The following is a 19413-nucleotide window of genomic DNA, read 5'->3' on the forward strand; positions in this document are numbered from 1 at the left end:
TTTCCATCTGTGGGTAGATAGCTCCGGGGAGCCGACGGGGCTCCCCCCAGAAAACCAGCGTTGAATGTAATGAAACGCCACTTTCTGGGTGAGTCCCGGAGGCTCCCCGGCATCCCTCCCTCCCTCCCTCCAGTCGGCGTTTTTTTCACTTTTTTGACATCCAGCCTCAAGAACTGAGGTGTGGGTAGCCGGCGTGGAGGGTCTGGGGCTCTCCCTTCCCCCTCTCGAGGAGGGGGGAGCTGCACAGACAGCGGCGCGGCGGCGTGTGACGTCACACTAGTTTGCTTGTTTTCTGTTGGGGAGTTCTATCCACTAGTTCGGCTTTTGGTAGCAATTTTAATCAGAATAGGGGTTTGTTTTGAGGCGCTTACCTTTCTGGGTGCCTGTTCCGGTCGAGGGCTTCTATAGGCCATTGCTCCCCTTGCCTCTCTGAGGAGGCCCGGTTCTGGCCGTGGTCCCCGGTAAGCCTAAGAACTCCATACACATGACTTATGCCAAAGTCTGACATTAGCATATCAGCCTGGGATAGCTCCGGGGAGCCTCTGGGACTCACCCAGGAAATGGCGTTTCATTACATTCAACGCTGGTTTTTTGGTTACAGGTTTTGTTTAGTAATACAGTATTATTAGGATAATAAAAAGTTATAAAAATGCAATGGGGCCTCGACTTACGATGCTAATCTGTTCCCAGAGACGGATCGTAAGTCGAAGCGATTTTTCCCATAAGAAATAAAGGGAATTGAATTAATCCGTTCTCCACCCTCCAAAATATTAACATACAAATACATTTTATACTGAATACAATTTTTTTCTAACTACAATACAGTACCAAAGTTTCTCTTACCTTTATGGAGGGCTCTTGATGGCGTATGGGAGATGGTGATGAGGGGGGAGGAGAAGAGTTGTTACTGTTTGGAAGGGGGAGTACCCTTCACATCAGGCAGTGATGTTTTCTCTGATGGTACTCTCTCTCCTACGTTTTGCCTAAATACCACTAGGACCTGGTTGTGGTCCAGTGCTTGTTTTTCTCACTACAAATTTGTCAAGAGACATTTGTTTTTCCCTTCGTTTTAACATTTGTCTGTAATGATGCATCACAGTGTCATTGAATAGGTTAAGGCAACGGCCTACTGCAGCTTGATTTGGGTGAGTCATTTCACCAAAGGTTTGCAAATCTTCCCATGCTGTACACATTTTCCTAATTGTTGAGGAAGAGACATTCTGTACTCTTGTTTCTGCTCTATGGTCATCCTTACATGGGTTTTCATGTTGAGCCTTACCACTGACTTTCCTGGGACTCCTGGCGTGATATATAATAATTACTTTAATGTTCAAAATGCAAAAAATCACCACAAAAGCGGAATTTCTTATAGGCGCGATCATCACTAAGCAGGCAGCTGTAGTAAACTGAGGCAGGTCGACCGCGTAACTGGGAACCACGCGCTCGGTCGACCTGAACGTGTACCAACAAATATCGGAAGTCGAAGACACCATCGGATGTCGAGTCGTATTTTTCGATGAAATTTACAACGTAACTCGAAATTATCGTAAGTAGGGATAATCGTATGTCGAGGTGCCACTGTACTTGTTTCATGAATGCTTTATTGTATTAGATGGAGATTCTCTGGCTGGCAATCTACTGAGCTAGACACTTTGGGGGGAAGGACGGCATCAGTAATGAGGGTGTACTCACATAGTTGTACCCACCTAGTTGTGCTTGCGGATTTAACACTGGCTCTTTGGTCCCGCCTCTCCTGAGGGAGAAGTGGATCAGGACTTCTCCTGTTGGTGAGTGCAAACAAAATGCTGTCGCATTATGCTATGAACCTGTCGATTTCTTTCCCTTAGATTTTTTAATTGTATTTTCTTCATTTTCCTCCATTTCTCGTTACGAACTTACACGATAACCAACGGGTCTTGTCACCCAGGGGTTTGGAAACCAAGTCAGGTTTCATGCATGCTAGGTATAAAGGGCAAGAAGGCAGGGCATAATGTACTAGATCTCACTCCCATATAGTCACAGATAGGTAAGTACATTGTATCTTGCCCTATCACATACTCAAATCATCAAATTGCCACCCACCACGTTAGATTTCCACCCATTAGCATTTATTTTAGATATTAACATTTTGTATATTTTTCAGGATGAATTATTCAAGATTTTTAACGAGAACATCTAAAAACCGTCAGCCGTCTTTGATTCGTGAATTAAGTAAGTTACTGTACACTAAATTTGCTTGTGCATGTTTTTTTAGTTTCCCCAAAAAGTTTGACATTTTGGGGATGACCTGTTCATACCTTCTCAATGCTTAAGGCTCAGGTACCACAGAGAAATAGATGCTCACAGACCCCTGAACTTTCACAGGCTACCATAGACTAGTATCAGAATGTGGTTTGCTCATGAAGTACTGTATGAGCTCGCTTATTTGAATTATATGGGAAGGCCCCCCCCCTTGCTGGATAAACCAGACATGTGGATAAGCAGAATGCTTACCAGGGAAGTTCAAAAAGTTAACATATTCACAATTTTTTGTACCACAACCAACATAATTTGAATTACCACACACAGACTATAATTATATAGTATTTAAGTACAGTACTATAATTAATTTTAAACAGAAACTTCAGCTTTCCTGGTTGTAGGGTGTAGTTCGTCTTCTTGATTGATGCTGCATACAGTACTGTACAGTATCTTCAAATCAAGAATTCTTGAAAATTTACCTAACTTAACCTAACACAACACTAAAATTACTGTACAGTACATGAGCTTAGCAAGGTGATTTTTGACTTCCAGCTGTTGAAGCTTCACTGGTTGAAGGCTCTTGGCTTGCTTGTGAGGCTTCACTGGTTGAAGGTCATTGGATTGCAATTGAGGTATCACTGGTTGAAGATCCTTGGATTCCTTGTGAGACTTCAGTGGTTGAAGGGCCTTTAGTTGCTGTTCTTACTAAATAAGAATCAAGTTTAGCTTGCCTCCTGTGTTCACTAGCCTCTCTTATGATCAGCTCTTTGCCTAACTTCAGGTACTGATATATGTTTTCAACTTCTGGATTAGCACAGTTGTATGAAAACTTAATTAGCATGTCAATAGAAGACATGAGTAAACTCTGTTGTCTGTGTTGTTGGTTCCTCATTGTTATCTCAATTCTCCCTCTTCATCCACCTTGCCAGTAACAGATTGGAGAATCTTCTTTGCTCATCACAACATATCCTGGGCTGTTGGCATCTCTTTCTAGCCATTCAACCACATCCTGTCTTTTTAAATTTTCAGCATTTCTGAAAAACTGCCGAATAACCCAAAGATTTGGAAAAGCTGGTTTCGGAAAATCGAGCTTATATAGTACAGTACTGTATAGGAAAAGATGGGGATCAGAGATAAACCCCAAGACTGAGAAAACCCCCAGAATTTGCAGTACTGTACTGGTAAAACAAAAACGAACAGCTGCTTTTAACAAAAATTATATCTTGGGAAATGAGGTTGGCTGCTGGTAAATAACTCTTGCTCAACTTGTCCGAACTGCCTCCAGATGATAGCCTAGGTCACCTGGGGTCACAGTTGGCCCACATACCCACTCCTAAGTTTGACTCCAGTCCTGTTCAGGGATTATTTTCTCATGTATTTGCTACCTGTCTTGCATGTTCCTAGCTGCTTATATTTCTCTGACCTAGTATAAAGGTTGTCTTCCCAGGTGTCTACTTGCATTTCCTTTCCCTATCAGAAAGACCTCTGTGGGACATAGGTGTCCTCCTAAATGGGGTGGAGCCTTTCAGTTTACACTGCAGCTGAGTACGGCTTAGGATTTAGTCCACAAAGTCTTGCCTGTCCATGGTGAGTTTAGTAACTATCTACAGTGGAACCTCTATTAACGAGTGGCTCTATTAACGAGTTTTTCCAGTAACGAGCAAGCCACTCGCAGCAAATTTGTCTCTATTGACGAGCTCGCCTCTATTAACGAGTGAAACCACATGGCGCTTCCTAGCGTCTCGCAGGTTCTCGCAAATTCTCGGATGCCTCCGACGCCAGTGTTGTTGTATCTCACACGACAAGCATCCCTCTGGATTTATTTGAGCTTTTCTTTGGGTTTTTAGTGGTTTTGCGACTACAATTTGTAACACACAATGTCTCCAAAGAAGCTACTTGCTAAAGATAGTGTTGTCAAGAGGAAGAAAGACACAATTACTGTGGATTTAAAGAAGGAAATTATAGCAAAGCATGAGTGTGGTGTCTGTGTGATTGATCTCACAAGGAAGTATGGCAGGTCCTCATCAACAATTTACACCTTTAGTAAGGGAATGAGGAGGTAAGGGAGGATGCTGCCTCTTCCACTGAGATCAGGGAAGTGTTTGGAATGTTTGAAAAGGTGAACGCATTCTTGGAAAAGCTGCCCTGATAAAGCAGTGACAACCTGGTGTGTGAAAATGTTTGATTAATTTATCACTTTGTGATAACACTTTATGAAAGTGTTATCACTTTCGCAGGTATATGTCGCTTGAATGTAACACACTTTTTTTCTCTTGAATGCACCCAAACACCGCTCTCAAGCGTCATTTGAGCAAATATTTCTATAAAATCCAATTCTTATCCGATCGAGATGGGGATTGTATACATGTTTGCCATGAAATTTCCGTTTTCTTTAATAACCACATTGCCTATTTGAGAAAACGGCATTGTATTGTATCTTCGTGGTAAGACTATTATATTGTTGACACAACGAGTGTAATCAACGTAGTTTTTTATTTGGTGCTGGTCTAACGCATCCTTGTGTGACATTTGAAATGAAATTTGGGTGAAATTCCCAAGAAGAGAGAGTCCGCTTGACTCAGAGGTGGATTCTCCTTCCACACCATAACCCTTCTCATCCTTCCTACCTCCCCATCGTCTCCCTCAAGCCAGCAACTACTCTTTTTTTTTTTTTTTTTTTTTTTTTTTTTTTTTTTTTTGATATATACAAGAGTTGTTACATTCTTGTACAGCCACTAGTACGCGTAGCGTTTCGGGCAAGTCCTTAATCCTATGGTCCCTGGAATACGATCCCCTGCCGCGAAGAATCGTTTTTTCATCCAAGTACACATTTTACTGTTGCGTTAAACAGAGGCTACAGTTAAGGAATTGCGCCCAGTAAATCCTCCCCGGCCAGGATACGAACCCATGACATAGCGCTCGCGGAACGCCAGGCGAGTGTTTTACCACTACACCACGGAGACTGACAGACTGACGGAGACTCTTCATAAGGTAAAGTAAATATTAAAACACTACAACAAAACATTTATATTTACATGTGCAATATTATATTTACATAAAAAAAGTCATACAAGTATGGATGTTTTTGGGAGTGGAACGGATTAAATTTATTTCCTTTATTTTAAATGGGGAAATTTGTTTCCAAAGACGAGTTTTCCAGGTAACGAGCTCGGTGCCAGAACGGATTAAACTCGTTAATAGAGGTTCCACTGTATATGATAATGTGCATGTGGGGCCTGGTCCGGGCTTGTGTGGTGCCTTATGCCATCACGCACTTGTGCACTTGGGGTTCGTGAGGTGTGTACAGTGATTTTGTCTTTGCCATTGCATCATACATTATTCCTTGTAGCTTAATTGATAGTGTTCTGAGGTTTGATTACCAAGAATACTGGCCATGCATGCTCTTTGCACATCCACAAATTTGGCTCGAACAGCTGGTATCTGCTGCTTCTGTATGTTGTTTACCTTAGTCCTATATTGATCTAATGATGAGTCATGAGGAATTCTTTACAATTCTCTCTCTCCCCAGTTTATTTTTATGGTGTCAGTGTGTTTGGTTTTCAGTTGGAGTAGACTGGCCATGCAGTCTGGAGAGGAGGCTCAGCTATTAGAAAGCCCTGTTGGGTTGACCATTTCTATATTATTTTTACCTATACTATTTCATTTCATTCACCTAGGATGTATGGGGTCTCGAACTGTGGGCGGTTGGAAAACTGTCCGCGGTTCTGCCTCACACCCCCCAGCATGTAAGGCCGAAGCTCTATTGACTGGGTTATGAGTTGTCTTAAAAGGAAAGTTTCCAGAAGCAGCATCCTTCTGCCAAAATGGAATTTTCAACTTTCCCTGACTAGAAACAGCCTCATACCAGGAAAAGTAAAAAAATCCAGTTTGGCAGCAGGATGCTGCTTCCTGAAACTTTCCTTTTTAAGACTACTAATAGCCCATGGAATTTTCGACTTTCCCTGACAAGAAACGAGACCCATTGAATCCAAGTGAATGGAATGTTTATTTTCATGGTATTGTGGATGACAATTTATATCATTTAATTTCTGGGGTGAGCCCCTTCGACTTCCCGGAGCTATCCAGGCTGATATGGATATCCCTAACTTTGGCATCAGTCGATGTGGATAGAGTTCTAGGCCTACCACGGACCACGAGCCAGAACCTGGCCCCCTCAGAGAGGCACGAGGAGCAATGGCCTATAGAAATGCACATGTGATTTTGGAGCATTCTATATCTACCATCGACTAGGACAGGCATCCAGAAAGGTAAGCTCCACAAAACAAACCCCTATTCTGGTTTAAAACGGCAAAATTTGATAAACGAGTGTACATAACTCCCAATTGAAAATGAGCAAAACAAGCATGACGTCACACGAGCCGCACCACATGTCTTCGCAGCTTCCCCCTCCCCGGGAGGGGGAAGGGGGAGCCCCAGAACCCTGTGCTGGCAATCATGGAGGTAAGATGGAGGTAGCAGGAAGGGTCCAGTGGTGGGATGGGGGTTAGTGGGGAGGGTGCAATGTGGGGGATGGAGATTCTCCCCTATCCATCCCTCCAGTTCTCCCCCCCCCACCATCCCTCCAGTTCCCCACCCTCCATCCAGTCCCCTCACTATCCATCCATACAGTGCCCTCACTATCCATCCAGTGCCCTCACCATTCATTCATCTATCCATCCAGTGCCCCCACCATCCATCCAGTCCCCCCTCCTCCATCCATCCAGTCCCCCCTCCTCCATCCATCCAGTCCCCCCCTCCTCCATGCATCCAGTCCCCCCTCCTCCATCCATCCAGTGCCCCCACCATCCATCTGTCCAGTTCCCCCACCATCCATCCATCTAGTCCCTCCTACTATCCCTCCAGTCCCCCCACCATCCATCCATCCAGTCCCCCCACCATCCATCCATCCAGTCCCCCCACCATCCATCCATCCAGTCCCACCATCCATCCATCCATCCAGTCCCCCCACCATCCATCCAATCCCCGCACCATCCATCCAATCCCCCCACCATCCATCCAGTCTCTTTTTCACCATTCATCCAGTTCCCCTTCACCATCCATCCATCCAACCCTTATTCATCCTTCCAGTTCCCCCTCTCCATCCATCCAGTGATATATAATAAGAACTTTTATGTTTAAAAAGCAAAAAAGCAGGCAAACAATGAAATTCTTTACAAAGAATTCAAGCGCGGCTGCAGTCGTCAATACGCGGGATAGACTTGTAAACAAAACTGAGAGTGCCTCGCCCCCAGCACCACGTGCTCATTCAACCAATACACTTACGAACAGACGTCATCTTCCAAGCAAACAGTCGTACACGATCAATTCAAATTTTACGGTGAATTTGACGTCATATATAAAAAAATTTTTACTCTAGCGCAGTCATCAACCAAGGTTCCACTCAATATATACAGTATTAATATAACAACTTTTTCTTTTGGTTCATCATACATTTATTGCATGTTATTTTCTGGTGCTTTTGGTACCACTGCTCTTCCCTCTTCTCAGATCAGCGGTTTCGTTTTTTATATTTTTGGCAAGAATTTTGCTTTACAGTTTGAGGTGCCACGACTGGCCACCAGGGAGGCTGTCCGGTCGGGGCACACCAGACATCTCGCAGTGGTGGTTTGTTACCCACTATTTGCAGATAGCAGCTGGGCGGTTGAAAGTTTATCAATCTTTTTCCTGCTTTTGGGGGAATTTTTCATTTAGTTAATGCACTTTTGTTCTTACCAGTGACTCAGTCGTTCACTTTTGGGAGGCATGTCTCAAGTGTGGGTTATGTCTGCTATTAAAGGGGTGGGGAGGTACATGAATTGGTGTATTTCCCTCATCCCTGCCGAGGTGTCATCAGTAGTTTTGGTAAGTTTGTACTTGCCTCATTGTACTCTTCTAGTTTTGCTTGTAGGGGTTGCACTTCAGCCACAGAACCAGTGGCCCGCAGGTAGCGGGCCACTGGTTCTGTCACACTGGAAGTTCTTTGGGTTGATCCGGTTTCCTTGGTTTACTGTTCCAGGGTTCATGTTTCTCAGGTTGTCTGCAGTGTCATGAAATCTAGACAGTCTGTGGTCTACCCTCGTGTCTATGATGTTTGGAAGTATTCTGCTCTCACAGTGAGTTTTGGCAACATATCTTGGGTAGACATTCGGGCACGGGGGTTTTGGAGGTCGAACAGGATCCTGACTGCCAGGTATATAGTGAATGTTCCTGTTTCTTCCTGGCTGTGTGTGGCTTTAGGGTGACTGTTGCAGCCATCTGTCTCTTCTTTGTCTTGAGACCTGCGGTGCGGCTGCCTCCAGAGTAAGTTCCTCCTTTTACTTAACTTTGGATAGTCAGCTTCTGGGATCCAATGGAGCTCCCCACAGAAAAGCAACATTGAGTGTAATGAAACACCATTTTCTGGCGTTTGTTGGGAGCCTCCGGGAGCCCCGGAGGCTCCTAACACCCTCCCTCCCTCCAGTTGGCGGTATTTTCGTCATTCAAAAACTGGAGTGGTGGGCTGTCAGCTCCCCCACACCCCATCTGTTGATGGGGCGGGGGTAGTGTTAATGAGCAGAAGTGCTAGTTGCATGAAGGGCTGCTTGTTTGGTTTCTTTCTAGGGGAGTTACTTTGATCTTTTCGGATGTAGATTGCACAGGTTAACCAGACAGTGGTTCATTTTGATTAGCCTACCTTTTTGGGTCCTTCCCGGGTTGATGGCAATTATGACATACTTTAAATGTAAAGTGCTCGTAGGCCATTGCTCCCTGGGCCTCTCTGAGGGGACCAGGTTCTCTGAGGGGGGCTTGTGGTTCCTGGTTGGCATAAGAACTCTTGTTACTGATGACCCCAAACTAATATAGCACATATCATTTGGATAGCTTCGGGGAGCCTCAGGGGCTCACCCAGAAAATGGCATTTCATTACATTTAACGCTGGTTTTCTGAGGAAAACACTGGTTTTCTGAGGAAAATGCTGGTGTTCTGACCCGGACATGGGACGTTGGTCGCCTTGACGTTGGTTCAGTCTGCGTCCCTGGGTCCTTTCCCTGTTGGTGTGGTTTGCCCTGATCCTTTCCCCTGCTGCAGGCTCCCAAATGTCTGAGAGTTTCAGAGTCGAGGAGGGGTTTAGGGTTTAGTTGGTGGATGAGACTCGGGCAGCTCTGGGGTCTGCCCCTTTCGATGTTGGAACGGAGGCCTTTGAGCCTGATCCTCCCACCGAGGTTTCTGGGTCTTACCAGTAGACCCCCTTCTTTGATATCTTTGCCCTGAACTCTGCCTTTTCTTCAGGGTGGAGGGTGTGGAGGTCGGCTCTGTCCTGGAGCCTGGTTTTGAGGCTTCTGGGGCTGGGGAGGAGCCGGCCTGGGGTGTTTGGGCTGCTTTCAATCCTGCCTGGGCCTTGTTGCCCTCGGGGTAGAGTTTGCTGTTGCAGGGTTTGGGCTTTTCGTATCCCCCTTCCTTCACTGTGCAAATTTGATACGGGTTTGGCTCCTTTCTGAGTTCGTTTCCAGGTTCCCTTGGGTTCCGCAGCTTCGCCCTTGTTTTTCAACCTCTCGGATTTTTCCTGCGGAGGTTCGGGAGGCCCTTGATGTATACCCGGAATTCCTGCGAGACCCAGAATTTGCCTCTGGGCTGGAGCCGATCTCTCTTGAGTTCGGTTACTTTTCCCTGTATTGGGTGTGTTATGAGGTTCCAGAGTCTTCCTGGCTTGCAGACTGCCTTTTGTTTTCTCTTGAAGCTTGGCATGAATTTTGTGAGTTTGCACGCTGGAATGACAGGAGCTCACTACAGTGTTGCAGGTTTACTTGGGGGGAAGGGCTTTTGAGCATCTTCATGCGTGCCTTTACCCCCTCTGTGCTTCCTCATGAGGTAAGCTTGCTCCAGTTACACACTCAGGTTACTTCTCTTTCGGCTGCCTTGGTCACTGAGAATCTTTGGGCTCGTGGGCATTTGGCCTCGATCCTGCATTTCTTTTTCCTTCTCAAGCTGTCCTCGGACTGGCCTGGAGAGGATTTGGAGGCATTGAGTGCTAGGCCATCATCTGGGGCATTGGCCTCGGCTGCTTGGGTGTCGGCTGCGTTGCTGAAACTGTATGCTTCTATCCTCCGAAGATGGTGTCTTTGTTTTTCGCCTCTCGCCTTGCATGTCGGCAGACTGCTGTGCTCTCTCTATTTGTTCGGCCTGAGCCCTGGTTCTTCAGTTTTCTTCGTCTTTCTGTCTGTTGATGTTTGTGGACTCGTTGTTACTCGGTTTTTGCAGGCGTCTTCTGCTAGGGAGCCGGTCGGCCGAGCGGACAGCACGCTGGACTTGTGATCCTGTGGTCCTGGGTTTGATCCCGGGCGCCGGCGAGAAACAATGGGCAGAGTTTCTTTCACCCTATGCCCCTGGTACCTAGCAGTAAAATAGGTACCTGGGTGTTAGTCAGCTGTCACGGGCTGCTTCCTGGGGGTGGAGGCCTGGTCGAGGACCGGGCCGCGGGGACACTAAAGCCCCGAAATCATCTCAAGATAACCTCAAGATAGTTGCCGTTCTCTATCTGATTTGTTGGTGATCCAGGGTGGGCTTTCTTGTGCTTCCCGGAAAGGTCGTGCCAGAGGTCAGGTCTCTGTAGTTGAAGTGGGCCCCTTGGTGCCAGCTTTTGTACCGATGCCTCCTCTGTCTTCATCTGATCAGTGCGGTGCTCGCTCTGTGTGTAAGTCAGCTTTTCGGAAGGGGCATCGGCCCTTTCGCATGTTGCCCCGTTGATGGGGCAATGGGGGTAAGCTGACTGTTTGCTCCTCCTGCCTGTGGTGGCATTGGGCAGCTTCTCATCACAGAGGGTTTGGGCTGGTGGGGCAGGCTTCTTCCCCTGCACTGTGTCAGATCATCCTGGAGTGGGTGTGCTTGGGTGCGGTCGAGACGACTTTGTCCTTCAAGTGGGTTTCTCCCTTGTTTCCAGTTCCGAAATGGGACTGTGCGGATTTTTTGTTCATTCTGGACTTGTCCCATCTGAACCCCTGGATTCCTTGCCTCTCTTTCCGGATGACTACTCTATCCCAGGTCCGACTTCTTTTGGAGCCAGGTTCTTGAGTGGTGTCTCTGGTCCTCCAGGATGCATATTGGTATGTCCCTATTCATCCGAGGTTTGGAGACTGGTTAGGTTTTATGGTGGGGTGACAGACTTACTGCTTTCTTGGCCTTCCTTTCGGGCTGAATCTGGCACCTTGTGTTTACACATGTCTTACCCGGGTCGTGGTGGCCTATCTGCATCTGCTAGGTGTTCGGGTCTTGGCTTACTTGGATGACTGGTTGGTCTGGACTCCCAGCCAGTACACTTGTCTGCTCGCCAGGGGTTTGGTTTTTTTCCAGCTCATTGTGTTCGGGTTACTGGTGAACTGGAGAAAGTCCCACTTGGTTCCGTCCCAAGTTCAGACTTGGCTGGGCCTTGTCTGGGATTCCCAGACAGTGTCCTTATCTTTCCCTCCTGTGGCATAGCTCCGGCTATAATCCCACTTTCGGCAGTTCCTTAGGGGGTCTTGGGTCTCTCAGCGGTTGCTCGAGCAGCTGTACGAGAGTTTGAACTTTGCTGTGCTGGTCTACCCACTGGGTTGGGTTTGGCTTCAGCGTCTGTTCTGGTTCCTTTGGGGCTGTTACTTCCACCGTTCTCAGGATCTCTGGGTTCGTCCTCTGGAAGCCTTGTGTCGATTGCTGCATCTTTGGCTTCCTCTTCAGGTTTTTCGGGGTTTGACTGTTGTCTCCGGTCCGTCTTCTATTGGGGCCGGGTACCTGGATGGTGTCCCTGGACCTCCGGGTCACATCTTGGCACATTCCTCTCCAGGGTTCCAGGACTGGCACAGTTGGTGGTGGGGCTTCAGGCTTGCCACTTTCGTTGCCTTCCCTAGTTTGTAATTGGCACCTTGTGTATTTACGCATCTTTACCGGATCTTGGTGACCTGTCTGCGTCTGCTCGGGATTCGGTTTTAGCCTACCTTGACGACTGGCTGGTGTGGGCTCCCAGTCGGTCCGCTTGTCTGCTCACCAGGGGTGTGGTTCTTTCCAGATCACCGGGTTTGGGTTCCTGGTGAACTAGAGGACATTCCATCTAGTTCTGTCCCAGGTTTGGACCTGGCTGGGTCTTGTTTGGGACTCTTGGACCGCTTCTTTGTTTCTCCCTATAGAGGTGTTGCTGCGGCTGTGGTCCTGCCTTCGGCTGTTTCTGAAGGGGTCCTGGGTCTCTTGGCGGTTGCTCGAGCAGTTGCGGGACTCTGAACTTTGCCGTGCTGGTCTACCCACTAAGTTGGGTTTGGCTTCGGCGTCTGTTTTGGTTCCTTCAGATATGCCCCATCCGCCTCTCTCGTGATCATTGGGTTTGTCCACCAGGGGCCTTGTGCCAGTGCTCCATCGCCGGCTTTCTCTTCGGGGTTTTCGGCTTTCCATGCCTTGGCGCCTCCCTGAGCCCTCGCTTAATGTGTTTACAGACGGGTTGTCTCTCGGCTGGGGCTTTTTGACCAGTGCTCACCAGGCCGGCCGGGGACGGTGGGGTCCGTCCTTGCATTGGGCTTACAGCGTGATTCGGGAGTTCGTGGCTGTCTAGTTTGCGCTTCGGAGGGTTTGGGTCACTCGGGGCTCTACCATCTGGCTCCATTCGGATTGATCTCCGGTGGTTCATTGCCGGAAGCACAAGGGTTTTCTTTGGTCCTTGCCTCTTTGTGGTTGGTCCCTTCGAGTGACTTGCCTGCAGGATTCTCGGGGTTTGACTCTGCGTATGGTTCATGTCCGGGGAATGTCCAACGTCCAACCAATGTCCAGCCAATGCAGACCGCCTGTCTTGGTTCATTCCTCTGTTCTCGGAATGGCTGGTCATCGCCAACTCGTTTCGTTGGCTCTGCCAGACGTACAGACTTCTGGACATGGACATCTTCGCGTCGGCGTGGTCTCGGCATCTCCCATTCTAAGTGGCGCCTTTCCCCGCCTGCGAGGTGTTCGCGGTGGATGCCTTTCGGCAGGACTGGTCGAGGTGGAGTTCCCTGTAACTCTTCTCCCCAGTCCAGCTGTTGCTTCAGGTTCTGACTCGGTTGGAGTCCTTCCCAGGGAGAGTAGTCCTTGTGGCCCCTTGGCCAGCTCAGCTTTGTTTTCAGGAGCTGCTTGCTCGTTGTCTGAACTCGGGGCATTTCCCGCAGCTCCGCCTTTTTCGGCAGATCGAACCGGTCCGGTATGTGGCTGGTTCGGCCTTCTCCTCAGCTCTTCGCATCTGGTCTTTTTGACGCGGGTGTATCACCATCTCTATGGTGATCAGGTGACTTCGTTCCTGACTGAAGTTCCTGGCGTTTCTTTTCACCATTTTCTTGCTCTTCGTAGGTTGTCTTCTCTATTGGATTGGGTTGTCTTGTCCTTTCTTGTTTTTTTCAGGACCGTCATTTGATGCTCATTACTATCGCCTCGTATCGTGTGGTGCTGTTGGAGCCGCTCCAGCTTGCGTTCCAGGTGGACGTCACATCCACCCCGTTCCATACGCTTTCTCGTGCTTTGTTTCACCTCTAGCCTGCTCATGCACCGCCTGAGCTGTCCTGGTCCTTGGTCAGGGTGCTCTCTTATCTTTCCTCTCCTCCGTTTGTGGTGGCTCCTTCGGTTCAAGATTGTTTTTCCAAGGCCCTGTCTTTGTTGGCATTGGTCTCTGAGAGTCGGGTTGTGGAGCTTCCTGCTCTTCTCCGGTGCTGGGGTTTACTGCTCTTTTGGTACTGGTGGTAGGTTTATACGTTTGCACTCTTCTCCGTCTTTTCTGGCGAAGACCGAGGGGTCCTTGGGTTATTGATGCTTGGTTGGTTCGGCCAGGGGGTGCATCATGTGTTGTGTCACAGATCACAAAAGAAAGTAATTTGAACATTAGCAGTGGTTTATATAACTTAGATCCATTTTTAATAGATCAATTAAAGGGCGATTTGAGTAGGATCATTGGAACACATTTGTCTCACTAATTCATTGTAAATATTAACTATCTTATGCTATAATTATCTATGTAATTACCTAAGTGTAATTACCTAAGTGTAGTTACAGGATGAGAGCTACGCTCGTGGTGTCCCGTCTTCCCAGCACTCTTTGTCATATAACGCTTTGAAACTACTGACGGTCTTGGCCTCCACCACCTTCTCACTTAACTTGTTCCAACCGTCTACCACTCTATTTGCGAAGGTGAATTTTCTTATATTTCTTCGGCATCTGTGTTTAGCTAGTTTAAATCTATGACCTCTTGTTCTTGAAGTTCCAGGTCTCAGGAAGTCTTCCCTGTCGATTTTATCAATTCCTGTTACTATTTTGTACGTAGTGATCATATCACCTCTTTTTCTTCTGTCTTCTAGTTTTGGCATATTTAATGCTTCTAACCTCTCCTCGTAGCTCTTGCCCTTCAGTTCTGGGAGCCACTTAGTAGCATGTCTTTGCACCTTTTCCAGTTTGTTGATGTGCTTCTTAAGATATGGGCACCACACAACAGCTGCATATTCTAGCTTTGGCCTAACAAAAGTCATGAACAATTTCTTTAGTATATCGCCATCCATGTATTTAAATGCAATTCTGAAGTTAGAAAGCATTGCATAGGCTCCTTGCACAATATTCTTTATGTGGTCCTCAGGTGATAGTTTTCTATCTAGAACCACTCCTAGATCTCTTTCTTTATCAGAATTCTTTAAAGATTTCTCACATAATATATAGGTTGTGTGGGGTCTATGTTCTCCTATTCCACATTCCATAACATGACATTTATTAACATTAAATTCCATTTGCCAAGTGGTGCTCCATATACTTATTTTGTCCAAGTCTTCTTGAAGGGCATGACAGTCATCTAAATTTCTTATCCTTCCTATTATCTTAGCATCATCAGCAAACATGTTCATATAATTCTGTATACCAACTGGTAGATCATTTATGTAGACAATAAACATCACTGGTGCAAGAACTGAACCCTGTGGTACTCCACTTGTGACATTTCTCCATTCCGATACATTGCCTCTGATTACTGCCCTCATTTTTCTATCAGTCAGAAAATTTATCATCCATGTTAGAAGCTTACCTGTCACCCCTCCAATATTTTCCAGTTTCCAGAACAACCTCTTATGTGGAACTCTGTCGAAAGCCTTTTTTAGGTCCAGATAGATGCAGTCAACCCAACCATCTCTTTCCTGTAATATCTTTGTGGCTCGATCATAGAAACTGAGTAAATTCGATACACAGGATCTTCCAGATCGAAAACCATACTGTCTGTCTGATATTATATCATTTCTCTCCAGGTGTTCTACCCATTTAGTTTTGATTAGTTTTTCCAATACTTTCACTATTACACTTGTCAATGATACAGGTCTATAATTGAGGGGGTCTTCCCTGCTGCCATTTTTGTAGATTGGAACTATGTTAGCCTGTTTCCACACGTCTGCTACGATTCCTGTAGACAGGGATGCCTGAAAGATCAGGTGAATTGGAATGCTGAGCTCAGATGCACATTCTCTCAGAACCCATGGTGAAACTCCATCTGGGCCAGCTGCTTTGTTCTTACTGAGCTCCTTGAGCATATTTTCCACTTCATCTCTAGACTCCTCTATCCGCTCTATGTTGTGCTCTTGAATTCCCATTGTGTCTGGTTATCTGAAGATTTCATTTTGTACAAACACACTTTGGAACTTTTCATTTAATGTTTCACACATTTCCTTTTCATTTTCCGTGAATCTGTTTCCCATTTTCAACCTCTGGATATTATCCTTTACCTGCAATTTGTTGTTTATGAATTTGTAGAATAGGCCCGGTTCTGTTTTACATTTATCTGCTATCCCCTTTTCAAAATTTCTTTCTGCCTCTCTCCTTACTGCCGTATAGTTGTTTCTCGCATCTTTGTATCGCTGGTATGTTCGAGGGTTTGGCCTCTTCCTATACTGATTCCATTTTTGTGTCTTTTGGTCTCTTGCCCTCTCACAATTTCTGTCGAACCAATCCTGTTTTCTGGCCCTGCACCTCTGTTTTGGTATGAATGTTTGTGGGCCTTCCTCGTATATTTTTAAAAATTTGGCATACATTTCATTTACTTCCCTGCCTAGCAACAATTCTGTCCAATTACACTCAGTAAAAAAATTTTGAAGTTCCCCATAGTGTCCTCTCCTTAAATCGAGTTTATCAACTGTTTCAATGTCCCCATTTTCTTCTAGATGATATCTTAAAGCATAATCAATGTCTAACAGGACGTGATCATTCTTTCCCAAGGGAGGAAGGTACTGGATGTCAAATATCTCTTCTTCTTTCCTGGTGAATACTAGATCCAGTACTGATGGTACATCTCCTTCCTTCATTCTTGTGGCCTGCTTTATGTGTTGATACAAGAATGTCTCCAGAATGAGGTTCACAAATCTGCATGTCCAAAAGTCCTCCGTTCTTGCTTCATAGGCCTCCCAGTCTATTGCTTTAAAGTTGAAGTCACCCAGTATCAACAGTCGTGATTTATCTTTATCTGCTTGTGCAATAATATCTCTCATGACCATTATGAGGCCCTCTCGTTTGTCATCTAGTTCTTCCTTTGTCCATGTGTTGCTTGCTGGTGGGCTGTAGGCATTTAAAATTATGAGCTTATCATCCTGATTCCAGACCTGCAATGCCATTATGTCAATATCTCGAGGGTTTTCAAATATTAACTCTCTTTCCTTCAGGTGTTTTTTCACCAGTACAGCCACTCCTCCTCCCTTCCTAGTTTTCCTGTCACGTCTCCAAACTGAATAGCCTCTTGGGAATATGACTTCATTTATTATATTTCCTTCAAGTTTCGTCTCTGATAATGCGACAATATCTGGGACCCTAAGCTGGATTATATCTTGCAACTCCAAAGTTTTTGACCTCACTCCATCTATGTTGGTATATACAATTTTCAAGAACATGTTCCCTTTTCCTTTGCTCTTTACTCCCCCTTCCACTACTGATCTTGTTGCTTTGTTTTTATGTACCATTTCACAAGCTTTCCAGTCCCTGTCACTTTGTAAAAAAAAGAATTTCTGTCTTCTTCATTTCTATCCCCATTTAGACGTTTTGCCTCAATTAGGTTCATTTTCAGCTTTTCTCTGTCTTCCTTGGAGAGGTCTTGTCTTATTGACCAAAGTTTGCCAACCTCATCACTCTGCAATTTCCTGGCATTTCTTAGCACATCCATCATGTTTTTCACTCCATTAAACGTCACCCTTAAGGGGCGGTTCTTTTCTTTCTCATATTTTCCTATTCTTCTAAAATCACTGACATTTTCCTTTGAGCCTTCTCCTAAACCTACTATTTTCTCTATGATTTTCATCTCTTCTGATGCTCGGTCCACCCTAGATGAAATTTCCTTCTCTAAACATCCAAAAATGATTATGGACTTAGTTCTGTCTGCAGTGTTTTGTACTAGTTTACTGTTGGTAACCAGTTTTTTCCTAATTGCTTGCCTAATTTCTGCTTCTTGTTGGTCATTTCTGGTTTTGACTTCCGAACACACTTCTTTGATAGTCTCTTTCTCTTTTACAACTTCAGCATATGTCGCTTTTATTTCTTCTTTATACTTTTCTAGTTCTTTATTCACCTCCTCTATGTGAGTTGTCAGTGAAGTTTCCAGTTGGAGATCCTTACCTAACTCTATGTTAGCCCTTAGGCTTGCTTGGAGTTGTTCACCATATGAGTCTATTTTCTTGTTTATTTCTTCAAAGTCACCACACTTCACTTTCCACACCTCATTTTCTTTCACTAGTTCCTTGATTTGCTCCTCCTGATTTGTTACCGTGTCTGTTAATGCAGTAATAATCTTGTTGAAGCATACTCCCTTTTAGAGTGCAAAGCTCATTAAAAAGAGCTCCATTGTCCTCTTCCAATTTAAGCACTTTTTCTTCATACTTCTTTTGCATATCCTCAATTATCTCTAACCTGCCAAGAACACCTCCTTTCCTTATATCTTGTGATGAGAATCCTTTGAAACCATCTTCTGTTGGTGCGTCTACATTCTCAGTGGGGGTGGTGGCGGCGGCCATCTTTGTTTTTGTTCTAGACCAAAACAAACTTTTCCACTCAGCTATTTTCACTCACTTTTACTTGTTTATTGTATTTTATTTGCTTTTATACTTCCCTGAACCTTTATGTAACCCAGGACACCACTGTAGCCCTCAACCTGCTCCCAACACTTTGGTAATTCGATATTTCCAGGAGCTTGCTGCAGTGTGACTCCTGCCTCCTCCAGCTCACCTTCAGTGTGTCCTTCAGTGTGTCACCTTATGTGTGGGCCTGTGTGTGGTTATGTATGGGAGCTGCATCGGATGGGCCAATAGGCCCTCTGCAGTTTTTGTGCGGCTCATATTTGTGTCCACTTATTGTACCTCACCTCACTCCACCATTCTCTCCTGCCTATTTATGTTCTGGTACTCGACCTGTACTTAGCAACACTCCTTCTGAAGATGTATTAATATAAGGAAATTCCTGTTTCAATTTTCCTCCGTGGTCTGACACTGTCTCTCATATATATATATATATATATATATATATATATATATATATATATATATATATATATATATATATATATATATATATATATATATATACAGTGGAACCTCTATTAACGAGTTTAATCCGTTCTGGCACCGAGCTCGTTACCTGGAAAACTCGTCTTTGGAAACAAATTTCCCCATTTAAAATAAAGGAAATAAATTTAATCCGTTCCACTCCCAAAAACATCCATACTTGTATGACTTTTTTTTATGTAAATATAATACTGCACATGTAAATATAAATGTTTTGTTGTAGTGTTTTAATATTTACTTTACCTTATGAAGAGTAGTTGCTGGCTTGAGGGAGACGATGGAGAGGTGGGAAGGAGGAGAGGGGTTATGGTGTGGAAGGAGAATCCACCTCTGAGTCAGGCGCTCTCTCTCTTCTTGGGAATTTCACCCAAATTTCATTTCAAATGTCACACAAGGATGCGTTAGACCAGCACCAAATAAAAAACTACGTTGATTATACTCGTTGTGTCAACAATATAATAGTCTTACCACGAAGATACAATACAATGCCGTTTTCTCAAATAGGCAATGTGGTTATTAAAGAAAACGGAAATTTCATGGCAAACATGTATACAATCCCCAAGTCGATCGGATAAGAATTGGATTTTAAAGAAATATTTGCTCAAATGACGCTTGAGCACAATGTTTGGGTGCATTCAAGATAAAA

At 45.2% G+C, this 19413-nt stretch overlaps 1 protein-coding gene across 8 annotated transcripts in view; it reads left to right on the forward strand.

Moving 5' to 3' along the window:
- Positions 1-19413, forward strand: part of LOC123757627 (kynurenine/alpha-aminoadipate aminotransferase, mitochondrial) — a 279339-nt gene that overhangs the window by 37499 nt on the left and 222427 nt on the right. For all 8 annotated transcript variants that reach the window (XR_011229091.1, XM_045741458.1, XM_069326946.1 and 5 more), the window contains one exon: positions 2144-2211. Coding sequence is in view for 7 of the 8 variants with exons in the window: in XM_045741458.1 (XP_045597414.1) it covers positions 2144-2211 (68 nt within the window). In the remaining variant the exon portion in view is untranslated. The remainder of the gene's footprint in view (positions 1-2143; positions 2212-19413) is intronic.

This window comes from Procambarus clarkii, chromosome 19 (assembly GCF_040958095.1).
Source record: "Procambarus clarkii isolate CNS0578487 chromosome 19, FALCON_Pclarkii_2.0, whole genome shotgun sequence".
NCBI classification, from domain to species: Eukaryota; Metazoa; Arthropoda; class Malacostraca; order Decapoda; family Cambaridae; genus Procambarus; species Procambarus clarkii.